We start from the raw sequence: 17,745 nt of genomic DNA on the forward strand, positions 1-17,745 counted from the left end.
TCCTTGAACTGGAGACTCATCGCCACTAGTAAATGAAGTTACACATTTAAGTTTGTTTATTTAAAAAATCTCTCATTTAAAAATATTATAACAAGGGGCACTCGTCTAGGAATTATTTTAAGGACATTCTATAGCAGGCCTGCACAACATGCAGCCTGCGGAGGCTCACTGTGCGGCCCGCAGCGGGGAATCAAAGGACTCTGGGCTGCCCGCAGTGGCGGGGAGCCCAGAGCCCTTTAAATCCCAGCCGCAGCCAGGATTCAAAAGGCTCTGGGCTGCCCGCAGCGGTGGGGAGGCCCAGAGCCATTTAAATCCCAGCCGCAGCCAGGATTCAAAAGGCTCTGGGCTGCCCGCAACGGAGAGGAGGCCCAGAGCCATTTAAATCCCAGCCGCAGCCGGGATTCAAAGGGTTCTGAGTTGCCCGCAGCGGCGGGGAGCCCAGAGCTCTTTAAATCTCAGCGTGGCCGGGATTCATAGGGCTCTGGGCTGCCCGCAGGATTCAAAAGGCTCCGAGGTCCCTGCAGTGGCAGGGAGCCCAGAGCCCTTTTAATCTCAGCCACGGCCAGGATTCAAAGGGCTCTGGGCTGCCCGCAGAGATTCCCGGCGGCGGCTAAAATTTAAAGGGCTCAGGGCTCCCCGCTGCCACGGGCAGCCCAGAACCCTTTGAATCCCGCTGACGGCTGAGATTTAAAGGACTCAGGGCTCCCCACAGCTGCAGGCAGCCCAGAACCCTTTGAATCTCGGCCACGGTTCCAGCGGATGGGCTGGGGCTGGGATTTAAAGGGCTCGGGCTCCCCTCAGCGGCAGGAGCTCTGGGCCCTTTAAATCTCTGCTCCAGCCCCGCAAAGCTCTGGGTCCCCCCAGCCGCCGGAGCCTCGGGCCCTTTAATTTGCCCCGATAGCTCCCAGCCACCTCTTCAGCTGGGAGCCCCTGGTTGATTTAAAATCAAGTATCACTTCCCCACCCCCAACCTTCCTTTTTGGCCCACAGCTGTTTTGGTGGGGCGGCGCTGGGGAAGGAGGTTTGTTTCTGCAGGGCTGGGCGGTGATGGGGCGGAGTGTTTCCATGGGCCGGGAGGTCCTGGGAGTGGGGGCGGGGGTGTTTCCACAGGGCCAGAGGGTTTCGGCCTTCTGCTGTTTTCTTTGGAGTAATGTGGCCTTTGCAGCTTTACGAGTTGTGCAGGCCTGTTCTATAGCCTGTGCTACAGAGGTCAGGCTAGAAGATCACAATGGTCCCTGACCATAGAATCTATAAATCTATTGTTAAGTTTATCACTAAAATCCTAAAAATATTGTAATAGCTGGAGAGGAACAGCCTCTGTATTTCTGTTGTTTACAATGTTCCCACTGTGGCTAAAATTTAAAAACTACATATATCTACTCATCTAGAAATTATAAAGCACTGGTCTCCATTACTGCACTGATACAATCAACATACCACTAGAAAAATAACAAAAGGCTGTTACGCAAATGGCCCCGGTACATGGTGCTGAGAGAGTGTAAGAGTTGGGTGGAAATGTTTGAAAAAAGGAAAAAAATTATGTCTTGTTTTATAAGGTCAATACCAAGTTAACTGAAAGCTATTAAAATCCCTGTCCCTTTAACTTAATAGTCTTGTATAATAATATTTCACTTTTTATTTTAGCACAGCCATGTTTTACAGTGTATATACACTGATTTCTATTTCCCATTTGAAAATGTTCACAAATTGAAAGAGAAGCTTGTATAGCAGTTTTGTCCTACTGCTAATTACACGTAGTAATTTTTAATTCAATCAGATTTTATCTGAAAGTTCATATTAATAAACATTTACAGAAAAGCAAAAGTTGGCTGTAAAATCATTCACAGTTTTAGGTAACTAGAGATTAACAGGCAAGAGCATTTTTCTTTTTCTTGTTCTTGATTTTTTTCCTTGCGAATGTAGCATGCTTCAAATATGGTCTTTTAACTGTATCCATTTTTATTTTCTTGTTCTTCTTTAGCTTCTGATTTCTGTCAGCTCTGGGAAACAAAGAGGCAGACAAACCCATTATTACATGCTATCAAAGTACACTGAATTGTACAGTGTAGTAAACAAATATATAAATACAAGTTCATGAGCAAAAACTCAGAAGTATGATCACAAAAACAGCTATTAAAGGACAATTTTCTTTGAAAATGGATTTGAGATTCTAATTCACCTCCCCAGTGGTAAGTTTATTTTATTTTACACACACACACACACACACACACACACACACACACACACACACACAATCTTTACTCAATATTATAATTTTAGACCCAAATAATTATAAACTTTTAAAAGTATATATATGATCACAGATCAAATATAAAACATGGCAGTTGTTGACATTGCATGTTCAATACTGAACTGCTCTGCTCACTTTACTACTGAAGAAATTGCACAAAGTTTAACAAACATAAGAATCTGTATAGAATACAGGAATTAAAATCTAAATAATCATCAAGTGGGATTCTTTTCCATCTGTCATGGGCATGCAACATGCTATCAACTAAAACCTACACAATCTTTGTACTAACAATTACATACATTTGCAGGTGTTTACATTAACAAAGGAAGCCCATGTTAATCTAACAATTCAATGCACTCCAAATATGTGGAGAATAATAAAAACCAATGGTCTGTAAGAACTACAATATTCTAGTAACATACATGTCTTTCATCTCACGAAAACCTGCAGACATGCAAAGTTTCGTAGAAAAGCAAGGTCAGACTTATTTTAATGTAGATTTTACTTCTTTGAGGAAAAATATTTGAGGAAAAAATTATGAATGAAGATTTCCCTACACTTTGTCTATATATTAGTCCATAATTAGAATTATTGGAAAATAGAAATGCTAGGCTAAGCCTTGCATCGATGATAGACAGCAAATTACACCTGAGCTGATGTGGTATGGACACAAAATGCTAATATAGTTTTTGGGCTGTACATACAGAGGCTTCTACTCATAGAACCACAATTTCTGCCATCTCACCTATGAAAAGGAAAGGTTAAAATATTACATCACCCACTAATATGTTCACATGCCTTACTGAACTTGAGTAACTGCATGATCTTATTATGGTCATCTGGGTTCTTCTGCTTAGGACAAAAAATAATGGATTTAACCTCAAAAAACTAAAACCTTACAGTAACTGTGGTTCTGAGAGCAGGACCCATGTGGCCAAAACATCTCTAGGTGAATATGAACCCCATGTACACAAATCATATTCTTTTGGCCAACTGGTGACCCTGAAGCCATCCAGTTAGAGTCCCTCACCTAAGTATATAAAAGCAGCACAGTCCCAACTGCTACTCAGTTCCTTCTTACCACCTATGACAGTAAGATGGAACACAAGTATCCTTGTAGCTTTATCTCAGGGGTTCTCAAACGGGGTCATGAGGTTATTACATGGGGGGGGGTTGCGAGGTGTCAGCCTCCACCCTAAACCCTGCTTTACCTCCAGCATTTATAATGGTGTTAAATACACAAAACAGTGTTTTTTTAATTTATAAGGAGGGGAGGGGGTTGCATTCAGAGGCTTGCTATGGGAAAGGAGTCACCAGTACAAAAGTTTGAGAACCACTGCTGTATCTTCTCTTATTGTTTATTGTTAGCTCTACTTAGTGTTACATTATTTAGTAGCTAGTTAAGCCTGTTGGCAAATTAAAATCTTTCCCCACTTTTTTAAGTAGTTATCTTGGTGCTACAGCAGTGACTATGATTGAGTCTAAGTTTCCAGACTTAGAAACTTTTCTGGTCTGTGAGGCCCTTCAATGATGGACATATTAAAGTGCCCTTATTACCTTAGAGAGGGGTATGTGCTTGGAATATGCTCAATATGCAGATCTTTCTTCAAAACACACCCACAAAAGGCCAGACACATCTTTTTAAAATTGTTTTTGTTAGAGTGCTCCATGTGAGAGACTTTGAAACTCTCTAGAAAGAAGCTCCTGTCTCTTTAAAGGTCACATCTACACTTTAGATGGGGGTGCGAGTCCCAGCTTGAGGACACATATGCTAACTCTGAAATATAAACACAGGAAAAATAAAATGAAGCTGTGGCACTGTGAGCAGGAAGCCGTGCCAAGTACTTGCCTCGCATCTCCAATGGTGCACTAGCTCAATCAGTGTTAGTGCAAGTATGTCTCCTTGAGCTGGGAATTATACCCTTAGCTCGAAGTGTAGACAGTCAAGTTTGACTCAGCCAGTGGTCTGGTACCCAAGACATTATGCCACAGTCATGGGTCTCCTAAGCTTCTTTAAGACCCAGCACGTGATCAAAATAGGCAGAGTCTATGTCTCAAAAGGTCAGTTAGATTGAGTGAGGGGTTTGACAACAGGGTGCACGTGCAGTCTCAATGGACAGTTGGCCAAAATATGATCCCACGTCCATGAGGCAATCCATGTGGACGAACACTTGAAGTAGTAGTATCTCCTTTTTATAGATAAGGCTGAGACAGAGTTTAATGACTTGGCCAAAGTCACAAAGGATGCAAGCAGCAAACAGCATGTGAAAAGAAAAAACCCTCAAAACTTCCTCAATTTATTCACTATCACAGACAATTTGAGGTTACCGAACAACTGTTTCCCTACTTCTATCAAATCATTTTCAAGAAATAATAGTCATGTCCCACAATTGAGAGGTGCAGTGTCAAACTTACTTGCCAGCTCTGTCAGTCACAGAAAGATTAGGACAGGTGCTGCGTTTGTGACCTGCTCCTCCACAAATAAAGCAGCCAGCTTTAGCACTTTCACAAGCGTGATCTCGAAGAGCACAACGATTGCAAGTGTTGCAGTGAATCCAAGCTGAAAAATTAGTAAACAGGGATTTATGATTTTGAAAACTCACAAACTTATATGTTAAAACTGAAATATGATTCTAACATCATCAAGAAGTTAATTGCTTGTTAATTAAAAAAGGCTATTTTAAGGTTTACATTTAGTTTCTATTTCACCAGCCATTTTTTTGTTTTCACTAAACGTGCTGGAAACAAACGAACCCAGGACTTTCCCATTAATTCATTAATTAATTAATTCTTTCCTTGTAGTAAATAGAATGAATTGATAAACCTGTTCTGATGTAGTAGTACTATATTGTACTACTAAGCTCATCACAGGGATGACTGTCTTAATCTTGGAAATATGAAATAGTAGTTAAAGTAACCAAGGTGTTTTAAGAACCATGTATATATGTTCACAGAACTCAGCTGAGAAAGCTATATAAGAATTTCTGCATGATTCTACAATAAACAGGAATCAGACTATTTAAATTCTTCTATAACTAATACAGAAGGAATTTACTGTGCCTTGATTCAACGACAAAAAGATACGTTTTCGCACAGCTAAAATCTACCCAGACAAGCTGAATTTTGGGGGCTGTCTATGGAAGTTGTTTTGTTGGTATTTTTTCACTGAATCATTAAGTCTTTTATAGTTTACTATTTTCATTTCTAGTTTTTGTTTTGACTTCTTTGGACTATAACTTATATAATAAGTGTGCGTGTATAACTTAGACAAATATTTTCTGTACTTACAGGGCTTTACACATTTTTTGCAAAGAAAGCAATGATTCCATCGCCTTCCATCCTACAAAAAAGATTTTGTAAGTAAATTTGTTAATTTTAAACAAAAATATTTTCAAACTTTACTAAGGAAATATGTACTATCATTTTAAACTGTACTATACTCCCAGTCTTCCTGGCATACATCACTGAAATATTTCAAAAATATGGCATATGCGTGTACATAGGTGGCATACATAGATACCCTGAAAACACAGATCCTGAGTATCCTTTGGAAGCTGTGCCTTAAAGGGCAGCATATTGTTCCACCTTTCCAAATATAGAAAAAATGGTACGTGGCAGCATGCTTTTGATGAATGGGGTCATGAGGGTGAAGAGCAAATGCGTAAACTTCTGGTGTCCTTCTTCCAACCCAAATCAATCAGGAAATGGAGATAGAAAATCCCACAGGACCTGATCCACAGCCCAAATTAATAGAAAGCCTCCCATGCCACAAAAGATATACTGTCAATATGAGAACAGGTTTATAACAAGATAACAATATGCAAATACATCACTTTATAATTGCTAAAATTCCTTTCTAGAAAGAGGGACTTACTTTTGATGTACATGAATTGCAGATCTCACAGTGCTGGTTCCCGGAACTAACATATCGCTGACACACAGAGCAAAACCTGAAAAAAGCAGTTACAAAAGCATTGGTCTGCTGTTTGCTCAAAGACCTTATCAATGGATCAATTCAACAAAAAGTTGCATGAGGAATGCAAATTTAGTTTGGTAAATCTAAAAATCTCACTATCAAGCTATGGAATAATCAAATAGGTTTTTTTTTGTTTTTTTTTAAATATTGGCTGGAGTCACTTGAGCATATACTGTAAGCATATCCTTTTATAACTTACCTGTAACCCTCTTCCACAGGAAGTACTATCATACTTGGGGAAATGTTGGTGAAAATACGAACAGGAGACTGTTTACGGCCTGTCTTTCCATGTTTATAAAGTGCATGATTATCATAGTCTACCTAGAAAATGAAGGCACAGGAAGAACACATTAATTAAAAATATCTTTAAACTTCCTACCAAGTACTATGCTAAAAAGTGACAATGGCATTTAGCATGTTTATTCCCTTTCTACACCCTCCAAGAAGTTCATGCTTCTGTGAGTTAGATTCCATCCCCTGTGCAAACAAATAGCAAAATTAGATTATAAAACTCTAGAGTAGATATTAGGTCATCATTATTAATTAGTGTGATTATACTACTGGGGGTGACTGTGGGTTCCTACCACTTAAACTAGTGCATCTTCCCGTTTTATTAACCTTAGATCTGCAGTGCAAAAGTGTATTTAACAGTTGCTGTGGAGGAGAGAGATATCTTCCCTTTTGTTAAAATAAGCCATTACTTAAAGGAAAACTGCATCCAGTTTGTTCAGCCTGGCAGTATGAAAAGTTCACAGGCTAAAAAGCATTTCTCACCTCACATAAAAAAGTTGTAATTACAATTAATATTTCTGAGCCTAGTGCTGGAAACTGGTACCGGGCTATAGAAACTGTCACCTTAGACATTACCAAAATTACAGAGCCAAAAATGTAAACCGGTTTCCAATATATACATATCAGTGTTTAAAAATATTCACTTCTTTCCTCAGGCCATTGAACTGAAGTTAAGACAGGTTGGAAACTAGTTTACTATTGCTTGGCTTGGGCTCTCGGCAGCCAGTGCCACAATTTCACAATAACAGACTGCAATCATGTATCAGACTTTCACAAGAGATGGAGCTCAGAATTAATTTTTCTATCTTAAAAATGTGCTGCATGGTTCATTTAAATAAGTATTTCCCCAAACCACCATGTCATAACTCAGTGCAGAAGCAAACACCAGCCCTTGTTACTCAGAAACTGGCTTAATTCAATAAGTAAGGCGAGTTCTACCTTCCTAGCTGTAATTTTATGTATCAATAGTGTGATGTCCTCAGACGATATAGTGATAAATACCATAGAAATGTAATATTGTTAGGATACCTAAGTCATATTACACAACAGTATAAAAAAGGATACACATAGTTCACCAATTTTAGTACAACACATAAAAACATTTGTTTCACAAGGAAAGATGTTTTAATATACTTCTAACAGACATCCATACAACACAAAATGACCTCACAGGTACAAATCCTTTGATATAGTACAACACGCAAACAACTTTACAAATTACATTACTGATGGAGCCAAAACCATTTCATTGCTTTATCCTGAACACTCTGAACAAGCATTTGTGAAAGAATGTTTACAATGGTATACAGATCCCATTTCTAGCCCTGAGGGTTTGTGAGAAACAGACCTTCAGCTTTTCATTGGTCCAGGATTGAAAGTTACAAAATGGGTAAGATAAACTCCACATTTAGGGACAGTAAACTGTTTGGGGCTTATATATTTAAGACAGCTGTTTGAGTAACTCAAAGAGCTTGTCTACAAAGGGATATTCAGGACAAGTCTACACTTAAAGTGCTGCATTCATGCAGCTGCACTGATGGAGCTGTGCCATAGTAGTGCTTTAATGAAGACACTATGTCAATGGCAGAGAACTCTCCCATCAGCACAGTTAGTCCACCTCCCCGAGAAGCAATAGCTATGTTGGTGGAAAAAGCTCTCCCATTGACACAGCATTCTCTATATGGAGGTGGGGTGGGTGAGTTAGGTTGGTATAACTATGTTGATCAAGAGTGTGGATTTTTCACCCCTGTCGTGACACAGTTATACCAAGAGAGGTCTGTAGAGTAGACCAGGTCACAGAAAAATTAATCTAAATTAACAAAAGGTGGGAATTTAAAATGGAGTTGCTAAACTGCATTAAATCTCTGTATGGACACACTCATTCAGAATTAAAGAAGCCATATTCACTTTGGAAATGAATTAGGTTAAACCAAATTAAGGCCACTTTAATTCTAAATGAGAATGTCCACACAGAGGTTTAATGAAGTGTAACTAATCCACTTTAAATTCAGACATTAGGGCTGTTCTACGCTGAAAATTTACATTGCTCAAGGATCTGAAAAATCCACCTCAGAGAGACATAGCTAGGTTGATGGAAGAATTGTTCCTTTGACCTAGCTAACATTTCTTGGGGAGGTGGATTAACTACAGCGACAGGAGAACCTCTCCTGTCACTGTAATGAACTTCTACGCTGAAGTGCTGCAATGGTGCTGCTGTAGCATTTTAAATACAGACAAACCCTTAGTTGATGATTAACTTTCCTGAATGATCCCATATGGGCAAACCCAAAGCTTTGTTATATTAAAACCATCTCAAGTGAGAAGGATTAGTGGATAGCATGGCAGCTGAAGCGTCAAAGGAGCTTGATAAAGGCATCACACTGCTCCACAGTTTATCTGAGAGATCACCAATATAAATGTGGCATATATGTATCAGGTACAGAAATAATTTGACAGATGCTGTGGTGTTCGCTCTGCTGCACAATAAGGCATGAAGTTGAAGACAAATTGCCTTTTGCATATAAGTATTCTGATTATCCACAGTCCAGTTCATTTTAATTTCTTGTATGTATAGTGTAAATTAAGAGCATTAATTAGATTTGGTCATACCTGGTAATCCATCATACTGAAGCGTGGGAAAAATTCAAGAATGCGAGACTCAAAGAAGTATGGAAATATCCAAAAAATGGGCAACTCTTTGCTGCTGTGATCTAATAATAATAAGATTCAGACATATTTTTTGTTAAATAAGGAAAGCAGAATGACCTGCATGAAAATTTACTAATATTTATGCACTCAGTGCAATTATGTGTGTGACAATAGCTCACATGGAACCAATTCCATTAAAAGGGCAGAATGTTAGCCAAACACTATGGTTTATCCAGCTCCTAGCAGTAAATTTATCTGGGTAGTTAGCTTTCACCTAGACAACAACCAAGGACATTGGTTTAATGTCTTATCCATAAAACAAATACAGAAGAAATAAAAAAAAAGATGAATATGAAACTTTGTATAAAGATAGCATTTGTTTCAACGTCAGGATATTATTAGTCATATTTTTGAAAGAGCACCTCAACCATTAGTTAAAACATACATCTAATTTAGCATATTGGTCTTATATCTTTAGAAACTAGAATGAAAATGTGTGTGCCTCAACAACTCAAGAGTCAGGTACTGTTTTAAACAGTAGTTTATTATTACAGAGTGATGAAGTTATGAACTCATCTTATTTGCTTGTAACAAATACCTTCCTCTTGCGTCTCTCTCCACGTTGCAATCAGCTTTTTGAAACTAAAAGCCAAGGGCTCCACCAAACCTCCAAATGGGGGATCAGTCACCAGTATGACTCCTTCACCTTTCTCTTGGTGCAAGAATTTTCTACAGATTTCATGTGCAGCCTGCAGGAGATATAGGTTACTTTCCAGAAAAAGAGCTCAAAAAGTTTAAGGACAGCACTGGGCATTATTAAAAATATATATATATATTTTTCTACTTTTGTGGTTTCCTTTTAGAAGTCTGAAAATGTGTATTGCCTTTTAATTTTTTAGTGAATTTAGTGCTTGTGAAATTTTTTAGATTGAGAACATTGAGTCCTTTATTTTTCATGGGCTAGATATAGTAAGGATAGCAACAGTTCGAGCTTCCTAACACTGCCCTTCTTATTGGGTCCTAACCTTGACCTGGAGGCCGCTAGGAGTGAGAGTAGCCACTCAGTCTTAATGCCCATTCAATATTTGCTCTTTTCCCTTGGCTGGCAATTAATGCAAATTATGAATGCAGATGGTAAATAGTCACCCCACTAGAAATTCGGATAAAGTCACCAGTTCATTCCGTATCATTACCAAATCTATTACTTTCAGAAACCAATATTCCATTCTGGAGCTGGATTTCCACTGATAGCAGAACACTAATCTAGATGTGCAAGGCTAACATCCTAAACCAGAGGTCCCCAACCTTTTTCATCTGGCGGGCACTAGATGATGAGCCACGGAGGACCGTGGCGGCGGACGAGCATCCGCCAAAATGCTGCCAACAAGCGACGTCAATAGGCATCACCACCGACAAGCAGCGTCATCCAGAGGCGTCGCTGCTGAAATGTCGCCATAAATCGGCGGCATTTCGGCGGCGACGCCTCTGGATGCTGCTGCTTGTCAGCAGCATTTTGGCAGATGCTTGTCTGCTGGCCAATACACGGGCGCACTTAAACACCCTGGCGGGTGCCATGGTACCCACAGGCACCGTGTTGGGGACCCCTGTCCTAAACAATCATGTACAAGTATTGTTCCTTCCCCTATGAACCATGTCCAAAAAAGTGCAGTGGTTTAATAGCTTCAAATGATTTATTATACTATTATCTATACATTTCTATAGTGCCAAACATTGAGACTTCCCATAAGTTAAAAAAATTAAACTACAAGTTATAGGGGTGTAACTATCCCTAATATCTTAAAAAAAAAAAAGTGAGATACAGTAATACTTTAATAGAATGATAAAGGATTGGATTTCAACCAAGAAAGCAAGGAAAGTTTATTATGGAACTGAAGCCTCAAATAGCTAGTTTCATTCCTGAATGTTAGTTTTATTTATTATTTGAGTCAACGTTAAAAGCTACAGATATGTTGTTATAAGCTGGTAGCTACAGTAACATTTATTGTGTAAAATTACTTGGATGAAGGTATTGTCAGAAACAATCTCAAATTTGTAGATTATATTACAGTATGGTTGTACTCTGGAAAGTGACCTTAAATATGACGTTGTGGAGTTGCATGTTTCTTTTCAATGATTCTCAGACCAAAAGTGCTCAGTATAACTGTAAAAAGATGTTTTTACTAAGTGTCAATACTACATATTTGTCCTCACTTCAGAGAGTCAAGCTGAGATATTTCAATCTTGCACATTTGTAGTAAATCCTGCTCTCAGTGGACCAGTGTAACCCCACTGTCTTCAGTGGGACTTTAATAATACATTCTGTTAGCGATCCACAAGTGGGAAGCTTGTTCCCTCTTCATGGTGTTGGATCTGCAAGACTAACTGGAGCAAAAAGCAATAGCCAGCAGATAGGACTCTGAGACACAAAGGGAGTAATCTGCTGAGAAAGGTGGGGCCATTTTTACGAAGTCACTTCTCAGACAGGAGAAAATAACTTGTACTGATAAACTATTTTCTATTAAAGAGAAAAAAGTAACTAAAAGTAGTTAAAGGAAAATAGGCAGTTATTCTTGGATATAATGGTATAAGTTACTGAAGAAATAGACACTGCTATTCTTTGATCTAAAGTAGAGTTTGCTGGGCATTACATTATGGTAACTATTTTGTAATATTTTGGACCATATCAGTAATTTGAACAAAGTTCTACATGAACAACATACAGAGGGAATTTGACTGGCCCTTACCTCTCCACCAAAGAAATAATGGTTAAACATATTATAGTGGCAGAAGTCTTCCTCTGTATAAAACTGTGAATACCTGTAAAGTAAGTTTTTAATGTAATAGAAAATATATAAATAAATTCCTGTATGTTAGTAACAAGATTTAGGGAGAAAACTTGTGAGCACAGGGCCATGACTGCTTAATTACAAATTATCTCGGCAGGCTGAATGCAGAAGTACTTATATTGGCCAATCACTGAGCTAGTTGGAAAACCAGTATACTTCATGGATCCTGGCTAGGGGGAAAAAAGAATAGATGGCAAAAATTAAAAATAAAATAAGCCAAACAGAAAAAAATAGTGTATGTTCCCCAGACAGACACTTAGCAAAACCTACCTGAAATCAATATCTAGCAGAAGGCTTTTAACACTAGACTCCTGTTCTCGTGACACTTTTAATCGGATCAACTCATGGAGCCTGAAGTAATTAAAGCAAAGCAGTTTTACACATCATATCATGAGTGCTTCAGAAAATAGACAACTAGATAAAGAAAAAACTTATTTTTCAGATGAAATAACTTGAATTTGGGAGATTTCAGTTTGATAAATCTTTGAATGTCACTAATATTTAAAGTTAGAAAGAAATGTCCCATTACCTGAAACACAATATCAGAGGTTAAAAAGCAGCGGAGATTGTTGAGCCCATCAGAATTCTCAACACTTTTTTTCTTCTTTTTAATAAAAGGAGGCTTCTTGTGTGAAGGGGAAACCCAGTGTACTTCAGTGCCAGTACGATGAAAAACAGCAAAACTCTACTTTCTAATGAAAGATGACTGTTGGTACTTCACTATAATATCTTAAGGTCTTCCCTACCTGCATCTTCATAAGAACTTCATGAGCTGCTTTGGCAATACCAAGTACTTCAAACCAGAGCTCATGAAGGCACTTTTAACGTCACATACAGAGGGAGAGAACCCTTCTACTAGATACTCAATCATGTACGAAAAAGGACTAAGCAAATTAGTAACTAATTTCTTGCAAGACATGTTGATGCTCACTAACATACCTTGGTGTGCCAACACAGAGCACTCTTTTGAATCCTAGTGAAATAATAAGATCCAGCAGAAACTGACAGCTTCTATCTGCAAACAAATACTGTGCATTTGTCTTCTTATTCTTCAGTGGACACAAAAGTTGACTGGGCCTTTGTAAATGGGCAATAGAGAGATCACTAAGTACTTGATGGCCAGAGTGTTTTCCCCACTCCCTGGGCAATAGCAACTGCTGGCATTCTTGACAAAATTTCCTTTTTGATGTTGGCAATAGACCAAACTGCTTATACCTTCAAATACAAGATAAAATGAGGAACCAATTTTACAAAACAAACCATTGAATGAAAGTATGAAATTAGTCCAAGTATTTTATAAAAGTTTAAACAATAAAATAGCACTGTTTCAAAGGTACTGCACCTCAGTCAATTAATGGTTCAGAAAAAAATGTTCAACAGCATGCTTGGGAAAAACCTTACTTGACAAGAGAAGGGTGTAGCATGGGGGCTAAGTGTGTTGTAAATCTCACCAGGGGCTGGTCTACATTGAGAAGAACCTATTCCTACTATCAGCTAGAGAGCTACTTCTTTAACTCAAGTAGTAGAAGCCTTTTTCTTTTGGTGCTAAACGTTCAAATGACCTTAGTAACTGAAGACACTGGGCCCCCTCCAGACTTCTAGCAACAACACGCTCAGCAATACCCTTGGCCTGGGGCAAAAACTTCTTCTAAAAGCTCTGAAGTAGGAGGACAGCAGGACCTTTATGAAATGTTCGGTAGCGTACATTTCCTTTAGGCTGTGCTATCCAGCTCACTTAATCGAGCAATTGGCTTTCAGTTTTATATTATTCTCTAACTGCATTCACCACTCGATTTGAACTCCTATTACTGCTGACCTATATTATTTTTATTACCACAGTGCCCACAAAAAATGTGCTAGGCACTGTCCACTCATACAAAGATACAGTCCCTGCCCTGAAGAGATGACAATTTAAGGAAACATTTCATGTAATTTTGTCTTCATAGTTGACTGGTTCTTATTTTACCAAATCTTCTCTGTAATTTTTCATATTTTTAATTAGTATAATGGAGGGATGATCAGTACATCTGATGTACCTAAATTAACTACATGCTCATATTTACTAATGAAAATGCACATAGTAACAATACCTTTCTACGTTCTGTCTGTGTGACAAAGAGGGTTGACAACTTCTATTAACTTCTTCTCGCGCTGAAAGTCTAGCTTCCGACACCTGCAGATACAGAAAATGTAATCGAAGATGTGAACCTAACTATGATATATGAAAAGTTCATACTTCTCTGTTGAAAAGAAGTATGGAATCCCAGAAGACCTAACATTTCTATTTCAGCACCTATCTCTGCAAAAGATTCTACTACTCAGAAGAATTCCAACAATCCCTGCGGAGATCATGATAGCATTAAACTTACTGGGAAGGTGATTCCGTGGAAGAATTCAAACATCCTATGAAAAGATAAATTCCCTTCTTTCCATCCTTCTACAGTAATAAAACCAGGAGTGGGAAATCAAAAATGTTCTTTTGCTGTGGAGAGAAGGATTTATCCACTGCTAAAGGATGCCACAGTCTAAATGAGATCCTAATCCCAGTAAGAAGTATAGCCTGGTCTTGCCACCGAGGACAATGAGAATTTTGCCATTGGCTTCAATAGGTTGAGGATCAAGGCCTTGTAGCTGTCCTGAAGGTATGACTGGCCCTCCCGAAGTATTTAAAAAAATATTTATTTTATTCCTATAAGAAATTCAGACTTCCTGTCAGATTTTATTTAACCTTTTTAATGCAGCTGCAAAACATCTACAAAGAAGGAACAAAACTAGTTTATTTAAAGGACACAATGGAAGGCAATGAAGTTTAATGGGCTGGGAACCAAGGAACCTATAGTAGTAGCTTTGTAAAGTATGTATAATTCCTGTATGGACACATGTCTATCCACTGCCAAACCACTTCACTCCACACAATCCAGTGTATAGGCATCACACACAGTTTTCAAGTTAGACAACTTTTCCTTACTTCCAAACAGCTGGGTTTGAACAGCAGACCAAGGGGGAAGCTTAAGAACCTGATTAATAAATTTTTGCATTAATATGATCCCTTAAGAAGTGAGTTTTAAGATCCAATTTGAATCATGCACAGATATGTTGAGAATAGTACTGGAGAAAGAGATAAGTTACACAGTCATGAACATGAAGACATGATAACACCAAGCCCAGTGGAAAGATACTGTAGCAAGCTATCCCCTCTGAGCTCCACCAATGCTCATCTATCCTGAGTAAATATTCTTTTTAATTTGTTTAAGCAAAGACATAAATCAGGAAAGAACTGTGTTGTGTTTTGTAATAGTCACATAGAGTGACATTTAACCTCAGCTGTACTTCCTTTGAAAGCAAATCCTGTTTGAAACCGGATCCCCAGAGCTGCAGAGATATTTCACGATTTAGCCCATTCTCTTCGTCCAACAGTTGGAACTTCAGAAATAATAATAATTATTGCTTCTAAAATAAATCTTCAGTTCAAATATATATACACACAAAAGAAAAAAAAATTACCATATCTTAAATAGTATTTTCTTACCTTCTCATTTTCCCATTGAAAAAAATTACAGTCTTTCCTATCTCTACATGCTGAACAAGCATAAAATCTTCTTCCGACTTCTTCTCCTTGGCTAATCTTTACAAACAGAAGAGTAGGACCTAAAGGAGAAATGGGCTGAGATCAGTACATTTAAAAGAAAAAAGATACATATTTTCCATTTCCTACAACACTAGTTATAAGGGATTATAGAATTAAATTTGAGGTTTATTTGTGGCCATCCCTTCCCGACGCTCCCTACCTCCCCTCCCCTCTGCTCCAACTAGCCCCCATTCTCCCCAGCCCCACCTTTCCTTTCCTTCCCCTGACATCCTTCCCCGACCCTCCCTGCTTCCCTCCGCTCCCCTCCAACCAGCCCTCATTCTCCCCAACCCCCTCCCATCCCCTGAACTCCCCGCAAGCCCGCTGCCTTCTGCTCCCCTCCCGGGATCCCTCCCACAGGCCGGGCTCAGGACAGCGCTACCCCCCGACTCACCGTGCGGGCAGCAGGGAGCGGGCTGGCCGGACTCCTGCCCCAGCAGCACCGCTACCCCCGAGCCCCGCAGATTCTTCTCGGTTCCGGCCGCCGCATCTTCCATGGCAACCTCCAAACGCCGGTGCATAGCTCCAGCCACAGGCTGCCATGCCACCGTCCCGGCAGCCTTCGCGCACACCGCCGGCATGGGGCGGTGATCCCTGCGGGCGAGAGAACACATGCAAACCCCACACCGCGTGAGGCGCCTGTAGCGCCACCCCGTGGCCGGAGGAGCACCCGCCGCAGGTAGGTAGCCCCTGGGCTTTGCCTTAGTCAAATGACAGATTTCCTAAGTTGTGACCCTTCCCTCGCCCCCAGCCGCAAAGAGAGCTGCGGATGCACCTGCGCGCCCCATGCCCCATTTTGAAATTTATTCTCGCGCATCTTTTAAAAACATTACCTCCTTGCTGGAGGTGGGGAGAGAGCTGAGAGTCCACCTAGCCCTTGCTTTTCTTGTTCTGCAGGAGTTGCATCTTGGCTCTCACACCTCTCATCATTCAGCCACACTCAAAACAGGCTTTTCAAATGTGGGTGTCATGCAGGGGAAGTCTACTCCTTAGACTGCAAGAGGAACCAGCTGAACTGGAACAGTATTTTAATAGGTTTTATCAGATTTTTCTATATCACTGCTCTTGGGAGTGTGACATCCACATGTTGAAGTTGTTCATACTTTAAAAAGTTACATTTTACATTGACATTTTTCATGCACATTAACTTACACAGACAGAAAGAATAGTTTTCCACAAGTAGACCTCCCTGTGGGCCTACTCTGAAATTTGATTTCAGCACAGGGAAAAGTTTCACTCGCAGCTGATGGCCTTTGCACAAGAGTTGTTTTCTAACTTCAGTCAAACAAGTTTTTACTGCTGTGGATGCCTATTTTGGCTACAGAATCAACACAGCTGAGATTGGATGAACTACATTCTATTCCTTCTCAATCAAAATTCTTTAGTAAGTGCTCATCACATACATACAACCCCACTGAATATAGGGAAGTTGCACAGATGTCACATAGAGCAGAATTTAGCCTGCACAACCTTTGTTACTAGTCATAGATACAGGATAAGAAAACCCAGCTGGTCTCTCAGCTGCCAGGTGGAGGTAGTCAACTGGCAGATAAATATAGAAATCAGCTATTACAGAATGCCCTTCTGACTTGGACAGTTGCTTCTTTGAACAATATTGGTTCTGAAACTAGCGGGTGAAAAGCTTATCTCCCCATGGTAAAAGTGCAGTCCTTGTGACTCCATAGGACCTCTGCTCCTTCTCAAATGTTACTTACACACACTTAAAACAAGGAGTCACCCTCAACTAAAATAGCAAAAAAAAGAAAAATAAAAAAAGAAAAGGAATATGGAAAATCCTACTCTCTTCCTTGGTAATTAAGGATATATCTACACAGCAAAGAAAAACCTGCAGCTGGCCCATGCCAGCTGACTCAGGTTCATGGGACTCAGGCTTTGGGGCCATTTCATTGCTGTGTAGACTTCTGGGCTCCCAGGCCCTGCAGGGTCCTAGAGTCTGAATTTCAGCCCAACCCCAGAAGTCTACACATCAATGAAACAGCCCCACTGGCCTGGCCCTGCAGCCCTGAGTCATAGAATCATAGAATCAAAAGGTTGGAAGGGACCTCATGAGGTCGTCTAGTCCAACCCCCTGCTAAAGGCA

The 17,745-nt window shown here is 39.7% G+C and overlaps 1 protein-coding gene across 2 annotated transcripts; it reads right to left on the bottom strand.

The window, feature by feature from the left end:
• Window positions 1-1,621: 1,621 nt before the first annotated feature.
• Window positions 1,622-16,258, bottom strand: ZCCHC4 (zinc finger CCHC-type containing 4). Of its 2 annotated transcripts, XM_032806612.2 has the most exons (13): window positions 16,039-16,258; window positions 15,546-15,664; window positions 14,107-14,189; window positions 12,956-13,231; window positions 12,287-12,367; window positions 11,915-11,987; window positions 9,769-9,919; window positions 9,132-9,232; window positions 6,430-6,551; window positions 6,129-6,204; window positions 5,543-5,594; window positions 4,670-4,814; window positions 1,622-2,000 (listed from the first exon to the last, which is right to left on the bottom strand). In XM_032806612.2, the coding sequence occupies exons 1-13, from the start codon at window positions 16,256-16,258 to the stop codon at window positions 1,865-1,867; spliced, it is 1,635 nt and encodes a 544-aa protein (XP_032662503.2). In that variant the 3' UTR covers window positions 1,622-1,864. The 2 variants fall into 2 exon arrangements, with proteins under 2 accessions (XP_032662503.2, XP_032662504.1); XM_032806613.2 differs by lacking the exon at window positions 12,956-13,231 and having other exon boundaries at window positions 1,775-2,000; window positions 16,039-16,232.
• Between the last annotated feature and the right edge of the window lie 1,487 nt (window positions 16,259-17,745).

Source organism: Chelonoidis abingdonii, chromosome 5 (assembly GCF_003597395.2).
Source record: "Chelonoidis abingdonii isolate Lonesome George chromosome 5, CheloAbing_2.0, whole genome shotgun sequence".
Taxonomy (NCBI): domain Eukaryota; kingdom Metazoa; phylum Chordata; order Testudines; family Testudinidae; genus Chelonoidis; species Chelonoidis abingdonii.